General features: G+C 43.0%; 1 protein-coding gene across 1 annotated transcript in view; it reads left to right on the plus strand.

Annotated features, from left to right (window-relative positions):
• The window catches only part of LOC144943015 (E3 ubiquitin-protein ligase CBL-like), an 82,281-nt gene that overhangs the window by 47,633 nt on the left and 17,236 nt on the right, over window positions 1-17,412 (plus strand). The window contains exons 5-7 of the mRNA XM_078870145.1: window positions 14,672-14,809; window positions 16,095-16,182; window positions 16,701-16,832. Of these exons, the coding sequence (XP_078726271.1) occupies window positions 14,672-14,809; window positions 16,095-16,182; window positions 16,701-16,832 (358 nt within the window). The remainder of the gene's footprint in view (window positions 1-14,671; window positions 14,810-16,094; window positions 16,183-16,700; window positions 16,833-17,412) is intronic.

The following is a 17,412-nucleotide window of genomic DNA, read 5'->3' on the forward strand; positions in this document are numbered from 1 at the left end:
CAGCATTCGTATAAACATGGGCATTTTCGTTCTTTTGTCTATCATGTGTATCAGGCCTCACCTCCCCCTCTCTGTCCATTGTGTTGGCGTGTGCAGCAGCAACCGCGTCCAAGCCGTCGTCTTTTTTTGGCCCCCCTCCCCCTCCCGATGCGTTGTACTTAGCACTCCGTGCTGTCTTTGAGCCCCGCCCCCCTCCCTCCCGATACGTTCCATTCATTGGCTACCACATTCTGATGAGCTCCCCCCCCCTCTCCCCCCCCCCCTTCAACTTGCTTATAAGGGATTACATCTTGAATCATTGCCTCACTTGATGCAGCTAATTCGGCTGTGACGGTCCCACCTGATGACGGAGACTTGTGTTGCCTCCGAAACGTCGTGATTTTTGTTTTATTTTATTTTATTTTCATTAATTTTGATGTTTTACCTACGTGACTTTACCGAAAAAACCTAAGAATATAAACATTTTAAAGCAGCGCTGCAGTTGAATGGTTACAATTATGCACAAATCAACAGGGCACTGAATGCCAAAACCAAATCAAATAACACCAGAGTTTAAACTGAACCAAGTAATTAAAACTATTAAAATACCGTACATTGCGGGAGTAACTGATAAACTAGCCAGATTTTTGGAAAAAGAAAACATCTGAGTCAGATTTGGAACGGTACATAAAATACAGAAACTAATATCATCATCATCACGGGAAAAACCCTATTAGTAATATCATATTGTACTAAAGATGTTTTACCGAAGCTATCAACAGAAGATGTGTACCGGATTAATTGCACTTTTGCCAAATGCTATGTTGGGCAGACAGGACGAATGATCAGCACGAGACTAAAAGAACACCCAAAGGAATATTCAATACTCCCAAATACAACTGTCGGCAGTGGCAGAACACGCGTGTCAATAAGGACACTCAATTGATTTTGATCATGTTGAAGTTCTGTGCAAAACTAGTTGCTACTGGCCAAGGCTAATTAGAGAATTTATCGAAATTAAGATAGAAAAATAATTTTAACTGTTCGAATAGCTTCAGGCTTATTGCTGCTTGGCAGCAAATTACACCGGTCAACAAAAAAAAAATTCTGGCCTGGACTTTTGCAGCTGTTTTAGACTAATTTCAGGGTGCTGATTCCAAATCTGATCTCAGATTTGCTCTATCACATCTCATTTTTATTCTATCGGCATACCCAATTTTCATTGATTTTACCCGAAATTAACTCTGTCACTTATGATTGCAAATTGTTGCGAGTCAGTGACTGCTTTAGTGTTAAAATATGGTGCTGTATTTCTAGGATAATGTGTTTATAATATCATTGTATGTAGATATTCACATTTATTTAATATTTTTCTTCTGCAGTTTTTATTGAAAATGCAATATTTGATATCTCAAAAACCTGATGTGATAGACAAAAACTGATTCCAGATTTGGAATTTGGAATCAGCACCCCAAAATTACCTTAAAACCGTTGGAATACCTTATGCCAGAAAAAGTGTGTTGACCAGAGTTATCAAATAATACATGGTTTAAATGCATGCCTAATACAGGTCACCATACGTCAAAGGGGACCTGTACGCAGACAACAACAGGTACTGCTATTTTATTGCATGCAAACGACAAGTGGTACACGAACAATGTGCATGCACAATGTACGTTGATTACCAAATGAATAACCCAACCGGCAATGGATACCCATTGTAATTTAAATGCTTTAAATTATCCCCCCCTTCGCACGAGAAGGACTCACGAGTGATGTTATCACATCTACCCCTCTAAGGAACGAGGATTTCTCCACCTGAAGAAGCTATTTGTTATTACTGGCGAAACGTTGTACTCGGATAGTAAATGTTGTGAATTTGCTTTCCAACACATTGGTGTGCTGTACTAGTAACGAATTTGCATGTTTTGTTTACGTGAAAAACCTTACTAATTGGCTGTGTCGGGTGGTGGCGGGTTTAACAACACATTTACGCAATCTAACCCAAAAATATATTCTGCAGGAAATAATGGTTTTAAATCCACACAATTAAAAAGATCATTTATGCTCGGACAATAATTTGAATCATCCGGAGTCCATCTCTATAAATGGCATGCAATTATATTAATTTTCCCGAACTAATTCCCCATTGCACACAAACTCTAAATGGTAGTGGTGCAAATTCACGTAAATTGATATTAAACTAAATCTCGTTTTCTGCTCTCTTGTTCACTGACCAACATTTCCATTGATCTCAAGGTCACGTTTGCTTGGAAAATTGCAATGCTTTCCTCCCCGTGTGCAGAACATTGCGGTTATCAAATTTCCACAAGTGGTTCAGAGTACACCGCCATGTGAACTTTTCAACCTGAGCGTGGTTTCCGGCCACGAATAACGTCAGTGGCGAGTGACAGCGGAACCGGTTGTATGGTCAACACTGACCAGCACAGTGCGGCACAACAACCCCATGACCAAAACGGCATGGAGTTGGTCTTTATACGGCAATGGACTTTCCAACAGCTGTAAATTACTGTTATCTTACCTATAAACGTATTTTTTTGTCTGTCTCTGTGTGTGTGTGGATGCACACTTACGAAGGATTTGGCTCTCAAACTGTCGGGTTTACGTAAAAAAAGTAGCCAGGTACCACGCCGTAAGCCCCGTGGTGAGCCAGCGCTATTCTGTTTTCCCATCGGTCAACTTTAAAGTAGTTAAATAAACAATTTAGTGGTATTTGATTATTATTATTTAATGACTCTTTGGTTCTTTTAGGAAAGTCACATAGGTAGAAAAATAAAATAAAACAAAAAATAACATATCACGACGTTTTGACCGCAACACAAGTGGTCGTCCTCAGGCGGAAAAAATAATCCAGCAGTGGAACTGCTGAACCAGCGAGAGAGCTGTTACAACAAGAGGTTATTTATGTGGCGATGGGCAAGCAAGCGGGGTCTGAGCTGGAAAGGAATTCCATTCCCGGACGAAAGCACGTCAGTTGTGTTAATGGGAGAGATTAGGGAGAGAGATTAGCATTAAATGAGCTTCCGTCGCCGCATAAGAGTATCATCCCCGCATATGCGCACAACAGCAGTGTTAATGGGAGATTAGCACTATTGTTCATGGGAGAGATTAGGCAGGGAGATTAAGGGGATTAGTAAGTTAATGTCAAGTCTATGTGTAACACGAGCTGCGGCGCTGCCAACTGTGCTTTGAGGCAAGCGCGGCTACGCAAGAGAACCACCGTAACGGTGGTCACGCCAGTGAGACAAACCACATCACACAGCCAGAACCATCGATACATCGAGGCTAAGGGAGCAGAGGTGGCCATGTTAGTGAGACGCCAGCCCGTTAATGCAGAGGCACCTAACAGGGCAATGCAACTCAGTCGGAGATAACAGCCAAATGGCATTTTCCTTATTTCCTCGCGCTGCTAAAGCTGCCCGGGGGTTGCCCTTAGCAACGCACATGCGTCATCGGTGGAGGGGGGAAGGGATTTCTCAATCGCGTTCAAAATGGAAAAAAAAACAGAACGCTGAGGTAAATTCATGAAAGTGTCTGTCATAGCGCTTAGATACTATTATTGTAGTGCGGGAGGGGGAATGGTGGGGGGCGGGGTTGCGGCCCAGCCCCCAGCTTGCGACCTCGGCCGGCTGGGCAATCTAGGCGAGGCTGGGGGCTCTGCATAGGACTAGGCCTCACCACGCCACTTTGTCAGGCGAGTACTTTGTGCTCTAGAGTCTATATACTGCTATCGAGTCAATCTAGATTTGAAGTTTTCGTGACTGCAGGGATCCATACTCTGGTTCTTTAGGTAAAGTCACGTAGGTATAAAAAATAAAATAAATGTAATCACGACGTTTCGGGCGCAACACAAGCGGCCGTCATCAGGTGGGACAACCACAGCAAGAAAACAATTGCTGAAGTGGACCAAAGGGCTGCTGTAACAAGAGGCCATATAGGTAAGAGAAGGGGGGAGTAGCCAGGGAGGAGAGCTAGAGAGGGTGGGGTGTGGGGTAGGGGGAGTGGAGTGCTGAAGCTAAGACACATACACGGCAAAATGCCGGAGTTTTCTTTCTGTGGTTGTCCCACCTGATGACGGACGCTTGTGTTACGCCCGAAACGTCGTAATTAAAATTATTTTATTGTTTTATACCTACTGCTTACAGTCAGTAACTACTGCTATAGAGTCAGGTGATACTACTGTAATGCGGGCGTAAACGGCCTCGCGGATATGACGTCACGGGGGGGAGGAGTTAGGTCACGTGAGAGAGAGGGGTGAGGTCTTAAGGGAGAGATACCAGAAGAGACGGGAGAGTGTTGGAGATAGAGACAGAATGAGGCCACGCAGGGCGGAGGTTGGAGAGTGGCGAGATCGTCACACACCCAGTAAGACTCGGCACCGTCGGCCAGCGGTGACCGAGCACGGTGGAACGGGGAGCAGCGGTGGAGCTGCAGTGAGAGCAGCCAGAGGACTGCACAGGGGACCTGCAGGAGCTGCAGGAGCGAGAAGGGCTACGGGAGCGAAGACAGCTGTGGAGCTGCCAAGCGGGGAGGCTCTGAGCGAGGGCCGTGTGGGACAAGTGTAAAGAACCCAAGTAAAGGACAACGGAGACAGACCCAGTGAACGAGTCCTTTATTACACTACTATAGAGTCAGTATATACTGCTATAGAGTTGGTAGTTACTACTACAGCCGGTGGATACTACTACGGTTAATAACTCCTACTAGGCCTCTGCAAGGTAAGGTCAAAGTTAAAAAGTAAAAACAACGAGCCTACCTTTACCCTACCTTTTACCTTACCACAATACAATCACTCTACCCTACCTTTTACCCTTTAGCAGGTAAGGTAAAAGGTAAAAAAGCAACGAGCCTACCTTTACCCTACCTTTTACCCTGACCCCATACAAATTACCCAATTTACAGGGTAATTACTAGGGAACTACACATGAACAAGGTTTATAACAGGTAAATGCTAGATAGAACGCTTTATTCATATATAATACTCTCAATGATTCCAATTTTACACGCTTGTCGTTGTTGTATCCTCAAATATTGTAACTCAATTTTAACCCACTTCCCAATGTGGTATTGACTGCAAACTTGGTATACTTATGTCATACTGATTACAATACTATATTCTATCATAAAAAATAAAATAAAATATTTTAAAACTTTTTTTTATATGTTATGTTTCGGCTTGGGTCTAATTGTCCACGCTCAACTGACGTTGGCTGTAATTGGCCACGGTCCCTTACATTGTGGCAAGCCTCGGGGCCCACTTCCTAGAGTCGTGGAGTTCTGCCATTACTCGTACATTTAATAAAAGCGTGTTTTTAATAAAGTTATTTTAAATATTACTTATTAAATGGAGGCCACGGACTGCGCCACAGAGCTTTTAGCGGTAAACAAGGTACCGTATTTACCTGGTAATACTTCGCGCTATCTTTACCCTTCCGGGTAATTCTTCCGAGCTACCTTTACCCTACCCTTTACCTTACCCCTTGGCATGTCGACACCTTTACTCTTTACCTTTACCCTTTTACCCGGTAAAAAGGGTAAATTATCTTACCTTCACTATGGGAATCTCATTTGCCAGTAAAAATATGATATCATATTTTTACTGGCAAATGAGGTTCCCATAGTGTAGATGCTTGCCCCGAGCTCTCATACTCTGATGGTGCATTGTCTTTGAGTTGTGCGCCTTTTGGCGTCATTTGGTCCAACCCATATGAGACTAGGCTCTAAGGAAAGCTGTCTCGGGTGTGGATCAATCAACTTTAAGGACAGTGCACATTATCAGAGTTATGTTCTTTTGTTTGTATTATGACTGCAGGTATTGCGGTCTATGCAAACATGACTCCTTGTAAAAAGGTGTCAGTTTTGTTGCCAGATAGAAGGGTAAAGAACCAATTATCTTATCTTACCTTGTCGAGGCCTAACTCCTACTCTAGAGTTAGTAGATACTACTAGAGAGTCAGTAGATACTGTTATAGAGTTGGTAGTTACTACTATAGTCAGTGGATACTACTATAGAGTCGGCAGCTACTACTATAGAGTTAGTAGTTACTACTATACAGTCGGTATATACTACTGTAGGGCCAGTAGATACTACTACGGTCAGTAGTTACTACAGTCAGTAAATACCACTAAACAGTAAGTAGCTACTACTGCCTCAGTAGATACTACTGTACAGTCAATATATACAACTACAGAGTCAATAGATACTACTTACTCTATACTCTTAGGTTTTTTTTCGGTAAAGTCACGTAGGTAAAAAATAATAAAAAATAATAATAAATGAAATAAATCTTTTAAATCACGACGCTTCGGAGGCAACACAAGTTTCCGTCTTCAGGTGGGACCGTCACAGCTAAATTTACTGTATCAAGATACTTCCTCTGTTGTGTGTAGGTATATATACCTACGCGGGGGTAAATATATTTTCTGAGGGGGTGGGGTCGACAATTTTTGCAAACCTTTTAGATCAACTATTTACCTCCCACTTTCTATAACTTTTTGGACTTCTGCAAGCCTCTTATAATTTTGTTGGTGAATAAATGGACAAACGGCCCACCGGCCTTTCACAATTGCTTGGTATCTGTGTATGTATATGTGTAATGTTTTTAAGAGAAGTTTTGAAATATATCTTTCGCCGGGTACTTCCCGCTAGTTTTTTTTTATATATACCATTTCTAATCATTTACGTTCCTTCGGGAAACAATTATTTTCTATTACGAAGTGGATATTAGATATTCACAATTATTATTCTTTTGGTTTTTTGGTAAAGTCACGCAGAACATTTTTTTTTTTTACAAAACTGCGACGTTTCAATTGCAACACAAGCAGTCGTCATCAGGAGGAAATTCACACTTGTTTCCTATAATATGCAGGGTACAAATATACAAACACAGACATAATTTCAACCGTGATGATGGGTACAAACTTAGTAATCATTGGAAATATGTTATCAACCACGCAAAAAAGACTTAATTACACTTTTTTGGACCATCTTATCTGACAGGCACTATTTTACTTTACTTTACCGAGTGTTAACATCCCCAGTTGTTTAACAGTACTCTCTTCATTGTTCAGCCAGCATTGGTATAAACATGGGCATTTTCGTTCTTTTGTCTATCATGTGTATCAGGCCTCCCCTCCCCCTCTCTGTCCATTGTGTTGGCGTGTGCAGCAGCAACCGCGTCCAAGCCGTCGTCTTTTTTTGGCCCCCCTCCCCCTCCCGATGCGTTGTACTTAGCACTCCGTGCTGTCTTTGAGCCCCGCCCCCCTCCCTCCCGATACGTTCCATTCATTGGCTACCACATTCTGATGAGCTCCCCCCCCCTCTCCCCCCCCCCCCTTCAACTTGCTTATAAGGGATTACATCTTGAATCATTGCCTCACTTGATGCAGCTAATTCGGCTGTGACGGTCCCACCTGATGACGGAGACTTGTGTTGCCTCCGAAACGTCGTGATTTTTGTTTTATTTTATTTTATTTTCATTAATTTTGATGTTTTACCTACGTGACTTTACCGAAAAAACCTAAGAATATAAACATGTTAAAGCAGCGCTGCAGTTGAATGGTTACAATTATGCACAAATCAACAGGGCACTGAATGCCAAAACCAAATCAAATAACACCAGAGTTTAAACTGAACCAAGTAATTAAAACTATTAAAATACCGTACATTGCGGGAGTAACTGATAAACTAGCCAGATTTTTGGAAAAAGAAAACATCTGAGTCAGATTTGGAACGGTACATAAAATACAGAAACTAATATCATCATCATCATCACGGGAAAAACCCTATTAGTAATATCATATTGTACTAAAGATGTTTTACCGAAGCTATCAACAGAAGATGTGTACCGGATTAATTGCACTTTTGCCAAATGCTATGTTGGGCAGACAGGACGAATGATCAGCACGAGACTAAAAGAACACCCAAAGGAATATTCAATACTCCCAAATACAACTGTCGGCAGTGGCAGAACACGCGTGTCAATAAGGACACTCAATTGATTTTGATCATGTTGAAGTTCTGTGCAAAACTAGTTGCTACTGGCCAAGGCTAATTAGAGAATTTATCGAAATTAAGATAGAAAAATAATTTTAACTGTTCGAATAGCTTCAGGCTTATTGCTGCTTGGCAGCAAATTACACCGGTCAACAAAAAAAAAATTCTGGCCTGGACTTTTGCAGCTGTTTTAGACTAATTTCAGGGTGCTGATTCCAAATCTGATCTCAGATTTGCTCTATCACATCTCATTTTTATTCTATCGGCATACCCAATTTTCATTGATTTTACCCGAAATTAACTCTGTCACTTATGATTGCAAATTGTTGCGAGTCAGTGACTGCTTTAGTGTTAAAATATGGTGCTGTATTTCTAGGATAATGTGTTTATAATATCATTGTATGTAGATATTCACATTTATTTAATATTTTTCTTCTGCAGTTTTTATTGAAAATGCAATATTTGATATCTCAAAAACCTGATGTGATAGACAAAAACTGATTCCAGATTTGGAATTTGGAATCAGCACCCCAAAATTACCTTAAAACCGTTGGAATACCTTATGCCAGAAAAAGTGTGTTGACCAGAGTTATCAAATAATACATGGTTTAAATGCATGCCTAATACAGGTCACCATACGTCAAAGGGGACCTGTACGCAGACAACAACAGGTACTGCTATTTTATTGCATGCAAACGACAAGTGGTACACGAATAATGTGCATGCACAATGTACGTTGATTACCAAATGAATAACCCAACCGGCAATGGATACCCATTGTAATTTAAATGCTTTAAATTATCCCCCCCTTCGCACGAGAAGGACTCACGAGTGATGTTATCACATCTACCCCTCTAAGGAACGAGGATTTCTCCACCTGAAGAAGCTATTTGTTATTACTGGCGAAACGTTGTACTCGGATAGTAAATGTTGTGAATTTGCTTTCCAACACATTGGTGTGCTGTACTAGTAACGAATTTGCATGTTTTGTTTACGTGAAAAACCTTACTAATTGGCTGTGTCGGGTGGTGGCGGGTTTAACAACACATTTACGCAATCTAACCCAAAAATATATTCTGCAGGAAATAATGGTTTTAAATCCACACAATTAAAAAGATCATTTATGCTCGGACAATAATTTGAATCATCCGGAGTCCATCTCTATAAATGGCATGCAATTATATTAATTTTCCCGAACTAATTCCCCATTGCACACAAACTCTAAATGGTAGTGGTGCAAATTCACGTAAATTGATATTAAACTAAATCTCGTTTTCTGCTCTCTTGTTCACTGACCAACATTTCCATTGATCTCAAGGTCACGTTTGCTTGGAAAATTGCAATGCTTTCCTCCCCGTGTGCAGAACATTGCGGTTATCAAATTTCCACAAGTGGTTCAGAGTACACCGCCATGTGAACTTTTCAACCTGAGCGTGGTTTCCGGCCACGAATAACGTCAGTGGCGAGTGACAGCGGAACCGGTTGTATGGTCAACACTGACCAGCACAGTGCGGCACAACAACCCCATGACCAAAACGGCATGGAGTTGGTCTTTATACGGCAATGGACTTTCCAACAGCTGTAAATTACTGTTATCTTACCTATAAACGTATTTTTTTGTCTGTCTCTGTGTGTGTGTGGATGCACACTTACGAAGGATTTGGCTCTCAAACTGTCGGGTTTACGTAAAAAAAGTAGCCAGGTACCACGCCGTAAGCCCCGTGGTGAGCCAGCGCTATTCTGTTTTCCCATCGGTCAACTTTAAAGTAGTTAAATAAACAATTTAGTGGTATTTGATTATTATTATTTAATGACTCTTTGGTTCTTTAAGGAAAGTCACATAGGTAGAAAAATAAAATAAAACAAAAAATAACATATCACGACGTTTTGACCGCAACACAAGTGGTCGTCCTCAGGCGGAAAAAATAATCCAGCAGTGGAACTGCTGAACCAGCGAGAGAGCTGTTACAACAAGAGGTTATTTATGTGGCGATGGGCAAGCAAGCGGGGTCTGAGCTGGAAAGGAATTCCATTCCCGGACGAAAGCACGTCAGTTGTGTTAATGGGAGAGATTAGGGAGAGAGATTAGCATTAAATGAGCTTCCGTCGCCGCATAAGAGTATCATCCCCGCATATGCGCACAACAGCAGTGTTAATGGGAGATTAGCACTATTGTTCATGGGAGAGATTAGGCAGGGAGATTAAGGGGATTAGTAAGTTAATGTCAAGTCTATGTGTAACACGAGCTGCGGCGCTGCCAACTGTGCTTTGAGGCAAGCGCGGCTACGCAAGAGAACCACCGTAACGGTGGTCACGCCAGTGAGACAAACCACATCACACAGCCAGAACCATCGATACATCGAGGCTAAGGGAGCAGAGGTGGCCATGTTAGTGAGACGCCAGCCCGTTAATGCAGAGGCACCTAACAGGGCAATGCAACTCAGTCGGAGATAACAGCCAAATGGCATTTTTCCTTATTTCCTCGCGCTGCTAAAGCTGCCCGGGGGTTGCCCTTAGCAACGCACATGCGTCATCGGTGGAGGGGGGAAGGGATTTCTCAATCGCGTTCAAAATGGAAAAAAAAACAGAACGCTGAGGTAAATTCATGAAAGTGTCTGTCATAGCGCTTAGATACTATTATTGTAGTGCGGGAGGGGGAATGGTGGGGGGCGGGGTTGCGGCCCAGCCCCCAGCTTGCGACCTCGGCCGGCTGGGCAATCTAGGCGAGGCTGGGGGCTCTGCATAGGACTAGGCCTCACCACGCCACTTTGTCAGGCGAGTACTTTGTGCTCTAGAGTCTATATACTGCTATCGAGTCAATCTAGATTTGAAGTTTTCGTGACTGCAGGGATCCATACTCTGGTTCTTTAGGTAAAGTCACGTAGGTATAAAAAATAAAATAAATGTAATCACGACGTTTCGGGCGCAACACAAGCGGCCGTCATCAGGTGGGACAACCACAGCAAGAAAACAATTGCTGAAGTGGACCAAAGGGCTGCTGTAACAAGAGGCCATATAGGTAAGAGAAGGGGGGAGTAGCCAGGGAGGAGAGCTAGAGAGGGTGGGGTGTGGGGTAGGGGGAGTGGAGTGCTGAAGCTAAGACACATACACGGCAAAATGCCGGAGTTTTCTTTCTGTGGTTGTCCCACCTGATGACGGACGCTTGTGTTACGCCCGAAACGTCGTAATTAAAATTATTTTATTGTTTTATACCTACTGCTTACAGTCAGTAACTACTGCTATAGAGTCAGGTGATACTACTGTAATGCGGGCGTAAACGGCCTCGCGGATATGACGTCACGGGGGGGAGGAGTTAGGTCACGTGAGAGAGAGGGGTGAGGTCTTAAGGGAGAGATACCGGAAGAGACGGGAGAGTGTTGGAGATAGAGACAGAATGAGGCTACGCAGGGCGGAGGTTGGAGAGTGGCGAGATCGTCACACACCCAGTAAGACTCGGCACCGTCGGCCAGCGGTGACCGAGCACGGTGGAACGGGGAGCAGCGGTGGAGCTGCAGTGAGAGCAGCCAGAGGACTGCACAGGGGACCTGCAGCGGAGCTGCAGGAGCGAGAAGGGCTACGGGAGCGAAGACAGCTGTGGAGCTGCCAAGCGGGGAGGCTCTGAGCGAGGGCCGTGTGGGACAAGTGTAAAGAACCCAAGTAAAGGACAACGGAGACAGACCCAGTGAACGAGTCCTTTATTACACTACTATAGAGTCAGTATATACTGCTATAGAGTTGGTAGTTACTACTACAGTCGGTGGATACTACTACGGTTAATAACTCCTACTAGGCCTCTGCAAGGTAAGGTCAAAGTTAAAAAGTAAAAACAACGAGCCTACCTTTACCCTACCTTTTACCTTACCACAATACAATCACTCTACCCTACCTTTTACCCTTTAGCAGGTAAGGTAAAAGGTAAAAAAGCAACGAGCCTACCTTTACCCTACCTTTTACCCTGACCCCATACAAATTACCCAATTTACAGGGTAATTACTAGGGAACTACACATGAACAAGGTTTATAACAGGTAAATGCTAGATAGAACGCTTTATTCATATATAATACTCTCAATGATTCCAATTTTACACGCTTGTCGTTGTTGTATCCTCAAATATTGTAACTCAATTTTAACCCACTTCCCAATGTGGTATTGACTGCAAACTTGGTATACTTATGTCATACTGATTACAATACTATATTCTATCATAAAAAATAAAATAAAATATTTTAAAACTTTTTTTTATATGTTATGTTTCGGCTTGGGTCTAATTGTCCACGCTCAACTGACGTTGGCTGTAATTGGCCACGGTCCCTTACATTGTGGCAAGCCTCGGGGCCCACTTCCTAGAGTCGTGGAGTTCTGCCATTACTCGTACATTTAATAAAAGCGTGTTTTTAATAGTTATTTTAAATATTACTTATTAAATGGAGGCCACGGACTGCGCCACAGAGCTTTTAGCGGTAAACAAGGTACCGTATTTACCTGGTAATACTTCGCGCTATCTTTACCCTTCCGGGTAATTCTTCCGAGCTACCTTTACCCTACCCTTTACCTTACCCCTTGGCATGTCGACACCTTTACTCTTTACCTTTACCCTTTTACCCGGTAAAAAGGGTAAATTATCTTACCTTCACTATGGGAATCTCATTTGCCAGTAAAAATATGATATCATATTTTTACTGGCAAATGAGGTTCCCATAGTGTAGATGCTTGCCCCGAGCTCTCATACTCTGATGGTGCATTGTCTTTGAGTTGTGCGCCTTTTGGCGTCATTTGGTCCAACCCATATGAGACTAGGCTCTAAGGAAAGCTGTCTCGGGTGTGGATCAATCAACTTTAAGGACAGTGCACATTATCAGAGTTATGTTCTTTTGTTTGTATTATGACTGCAGGTATTGCGGTCTATGCAAACATGACTCCTTGTAAAAAGGTGTCAGTTTTGTTGCCAGATAGAAGGGTAAAGAACCAATTATCTTATCTTACCTTGTCGAGGCCTAACTCCTACTCTAGAGTTAGTAGATACTACTAGAGAGTCAGTAGATACTGTTATAGAGTTGGTAGTTACTACTATAGTCAGTGGATACTACTATAGAGTCGGCAGCTACTACTATAGAGTTAGTAGTTACTACTATACAGTCGGTATATACTACTGTAGGGCCAGTAGATACTACTACGGTCAGTAGTTACTACAGTCAGTAAATACTACTAAACAGTAAGTAGCTACTACTGCCTCAGTAGATACTACTGTACAGTCAATATATACAACTACAGAGTCAATAGATACTACTTACTCTATACTCTTAGGTTTTTTCGGTAAAGTCGCGTAGGTAAAAAATAATAAAAAATAATAATAAATGAAATAAATCTTTTAAATCACGACGCTTCGGAGGCAACACAAGTTTCCGTCTTCAGGTGGGACCGTCACAGCTAAATTTACTGTATCAAGATACTTCCTCTGTTGTGTGTAGGTATATATACCTACGCGGGGGTAAATATATTTTCTGAGGGGGTGGGGTCGACAATTTTTGCAAACCTTTTAGATCAACTATTTACCTCCCACTTTCTATAACTTTTTGGACTTCTGCAAGCCTCTTATAATTTTGTTGGTGAATAAATGGACAAACGGCCCACCGGCCTTTCACAATTGCTTGGTATCTGTGTATGTATATGTGTAATGTTTTTAAGAGAAGTTTTGAAATATATCTTTCGCCGGGTACTTCCCGCTAGTTTTTTTTTATATATACCATTTCTAATCATTTACGTTCCTTCGGGAAACAATTATTTTCTATTACGAAGTGGATATTAGATATTCACAATTATTATTCTTTTGGTTTTTTGGTAAAGTCACGCAGAACATTTTTTTTTTACAAAACTGCGACGTTTCAATTGCAACACAAGCAGTCGTCATCAGGAGGAAATTCACACTTGTTTCCTATAATATGCAGGGTAAATGTTGTTTGAATTATCTCAAACTGGTCTCATCTCAGCCACGCGGAATCAAAATGTATATTTATACTGGAGGAATCTTCTGTGCTATGAAGCACTTTTTCACAGATGTCCAGTATTCCTCCTGGGCACCGAGCCCATTCAATTCCTTGGCTGCCGATGCGTCGTCCATCGCCTCTCCTTGCGGCGTGTACTGCCCAAGCCATTCGCGTTTCTTAACAGTTTTGACAATGTCATTAACCTGCGTGTGTTCTCTTGGGCGCCACGGTGGTGAGGTGTTAACTACCTTACCTGGTATACAGGAGGTCATGGGTTCAACCCCAACCCTGACGCCTGCTTTATATTTGGAGTTTGCATGTGTCTCTCCCTGTGGTCGCATGGATTTTTCTCGGTTCTCCGGTTTTTCCCTCCACATTTAGAATGCGTTTAGAGTATTTGGCTGCTATAAATGTCCACGTTTTTGATGAGCCACCTCGTTGAGCGAGCATTTGTGGCCAGATCACTTCTGAAAGCAGCTGGAGAGCTCAGTCGGCATTACCTGGTAAGCTAAAAATAGTAAAATAAATATAGTATTTTTACATAAAAACGAGTACTGTTCAGTAAGCGCGTGCGTTGTATATGTAACGATGGCTAAGCAGAGAGTTTTACATTGCATTTTAGCAGCCACTTTTGAGATCTTAACAAAATGGCCTTGTTTATTCATTTTTCTTGTTTTTCTTGTTTTTCAGTTACATATTCCGGTTGAGCTGTACACGGCTTGGCCAGTGGGCAATCGGCTACGTGACAGCTGATGGAAACATTCTCCAAACAATTCCACACAACAAACCGCTTTTCCAAGCCCTCATTGACGGTTACCGCGAAGGCTTGTAAGTAAACACACGTACCAGTGCCGCGCGTATCCCCGCACCCGGGCATTAAAAATGTATTCAAAATTCAACTTTGACCTTGAGACTTGTGATGGTGGATAAAGCTCCAGGTAGTTCGTAAAGCCACGACACAATACACTTGGGTATCTGGAGAAAATCGTGTTGCCTTACTTTTCGCTTTTTATTATATTGCCTTTGCAACCCTTGTTTAACTATCCAGGGGTTGCGGTTCGTTCTGCAACTTTGCTCAGCTGGGATCACACACAGCAGCAACATCGCCCCCTACTCTGATTGCTTGGCAGGACCCTCCTGAAAAAGAGTTGAATCTCAGCGAGGCCTTCCTTTGTAAATATTCATAATAATGACGTTTTCGTGTTACCCCACACCTCTGTCCACCCAGCAGTATAAATTGTTATACCACAGTCCATCAGATCGCGTGTGATTGGATCAAGTGTGGGTAATCCGACCTCTTGCAAAACTGTTGGCCAGGTGTGGAAGAAAAGGCCAAATACCATCTAGAGGGGTTCGAGATCTCCCGTTCCTAAAGAACACCACGTTATGAGAAAAATGGCGTTGTAATATGCAGGCTGAAGAAAGACTGAGGCACGCGGGTAGCATCTAGAATCATCCAGCAGCATCCAACCTTGTGTGATGCTACGCCGTGGCAGCCATACAACTGCGTATTCCTACTCGATCGCTTTATCGCCAATTCACATCCGCGTTATAAAAAATGTGTTCCCAGTACATTCATCGCGTTATATCCAACACGCGGCGTTATAGGAGAACAGACTGGACAACCCATTTCCAAAGCCCGCTCGCAGTTGCACCCGCGTACACGCACACTTGTGTGTGCATGGCTAATTGAAGCTTCACTCTGCCACGTGTATATTTATGTAATATACATGGTCATTTTTTTATATCGTTGAATGTGCCGGGTACTCGACATTACTTGGCATGATAGGTAGGGTAAGCAACGTGGAAATTTGTAAAAGAGCATGGCAGGAAAGTGAGGTTGCGATGAGTGGAACGCATGTACAGGATGGAAGAAGGCTTGTAAATAATGGAGTTGTTACTGTGCATTGATGACTTTTTCCACTCGACAAGGAGGAGAGAAAGTTAATTGACTCGTTGATATTTCTACGGTTGTTTATTCGGCTTTCTAGATTGGTGTTTATAAGTACATCTTTGCTTGGTATGAAGCCAATGGCCGATTTAGCTGCACACTGGTGCCGTTGAACATTGCTTGTGTGTGCGCTGCTTCTACTTCTGTGTCCCTGTACTACAGTTACTTGTTTCCGGATGGCCGTAACCAAAACCCAGACCTGAGCGGCTTGTGCGAGCCTCTACCGCAAGACCATATCAAAGTCACCCAGGTGCGGAAAGGGACCACCGCTCCCACATCCCTTATCACACTTCTATCGCTTCTCGAAGCGTAATAAGGCATGATCGAAAGTAGTTGTACATACATGCGGTGGTTACCGTGCGCCTGTGAACTTCACCTATTGAATCCTGCACCCGTGATGAGGACTCTTTGACCAGACTGACACTGCACATCACAACCACTCACTCACATAGAATTAAACCTAACTCGTAGGTTTTCATAGCCAATAATTAGATTCGCAATGGTTGTTTTGGTTAAGCTACGTAACGATCTGGCTAAATCTATGTTGCAAGACCCTCCACCACCCGACACGGCCAAACAAATTGCACTTTCTCACGTGTACGAGCGTTTAACGCACCAGTTGTTATACTCGCAATCAAACATGGCAAGCGATTTACTACGTTACACATCGGAAATGTGGCCAACTCTTCAGCATAGCCCCGACATATCATTCCAGATGTCACTGTTTGCTAACCGTGGTGCGTGTACGCGCGCGTCTGGGTTGTGCAGGAGCAGTACGAGTTGTACTGTGAGATGGGCTCCACGTTTCAGCTCTGCAAAATCTGTGCAGAGAATGACAAGGATGTGAAGATAGAGCCGTGTGGCCACCTCATGTGCACATCCTGCCTCACCGCGTGGCAGGTCCGTTGTTACACCTTGCTACCCCAGCAAAATGTTCCTGGGTTCGATTCCTGACCTCGGGCGTCTTTCTGTGTGGGAAATATATTCTCTCCCCACTTCCCCCCCTTCCCGACGCCCCCTTGTTCTGCATGGGTTACCTCCTGCTTCACTGGTTTTCTCCCGATGCTTAAAAAAATATACAAAATGTAACCGGTATTGGCCAAACATCCCAGTGCTGAAAATATTACTGGCAAGTTACCGAATTGGGATCGCAAACAGCAGCAACATTGCCCCCCCCCTGCTGTAAATGGTCTGTGTAACATCACACCTTCGTGAGGATAGCCTCTCGCTACGATACTGACGTAAATATCAAATGTGTTCATTACTTGATTTGAAGTAAGAAAATTATTTGTTTACCTAACAATGTTTTGGAACATCACAACAACAACAAAAACCCCTTTGACGTCCACATCGAGTTGTTAAGGTTCACCCTGGGAGTGGAGAGGGTTGACTGCCATGATGCTCGTGCTGTGCAGAATCCTCGCAACGTGTGCAGATTTTACCACTCGCGAGATGCTGTGTGGAGGTGATTCTATATCCA

Source organism: Lampetra fluviatilis, chromosome 29 (assembly GCF_964198595.1).
Source record: "Lampetra fluviatilis chromosome 29, kcLamFluv1.1, whole genome shotgun sequence".
Lineage (NCBI taxonomy): Eukaryota > Metazoa > Chordata > Hyperoartia > Petromyzontiformes > Petromyzontidae > Lampetra > Lampetra fluviatilis.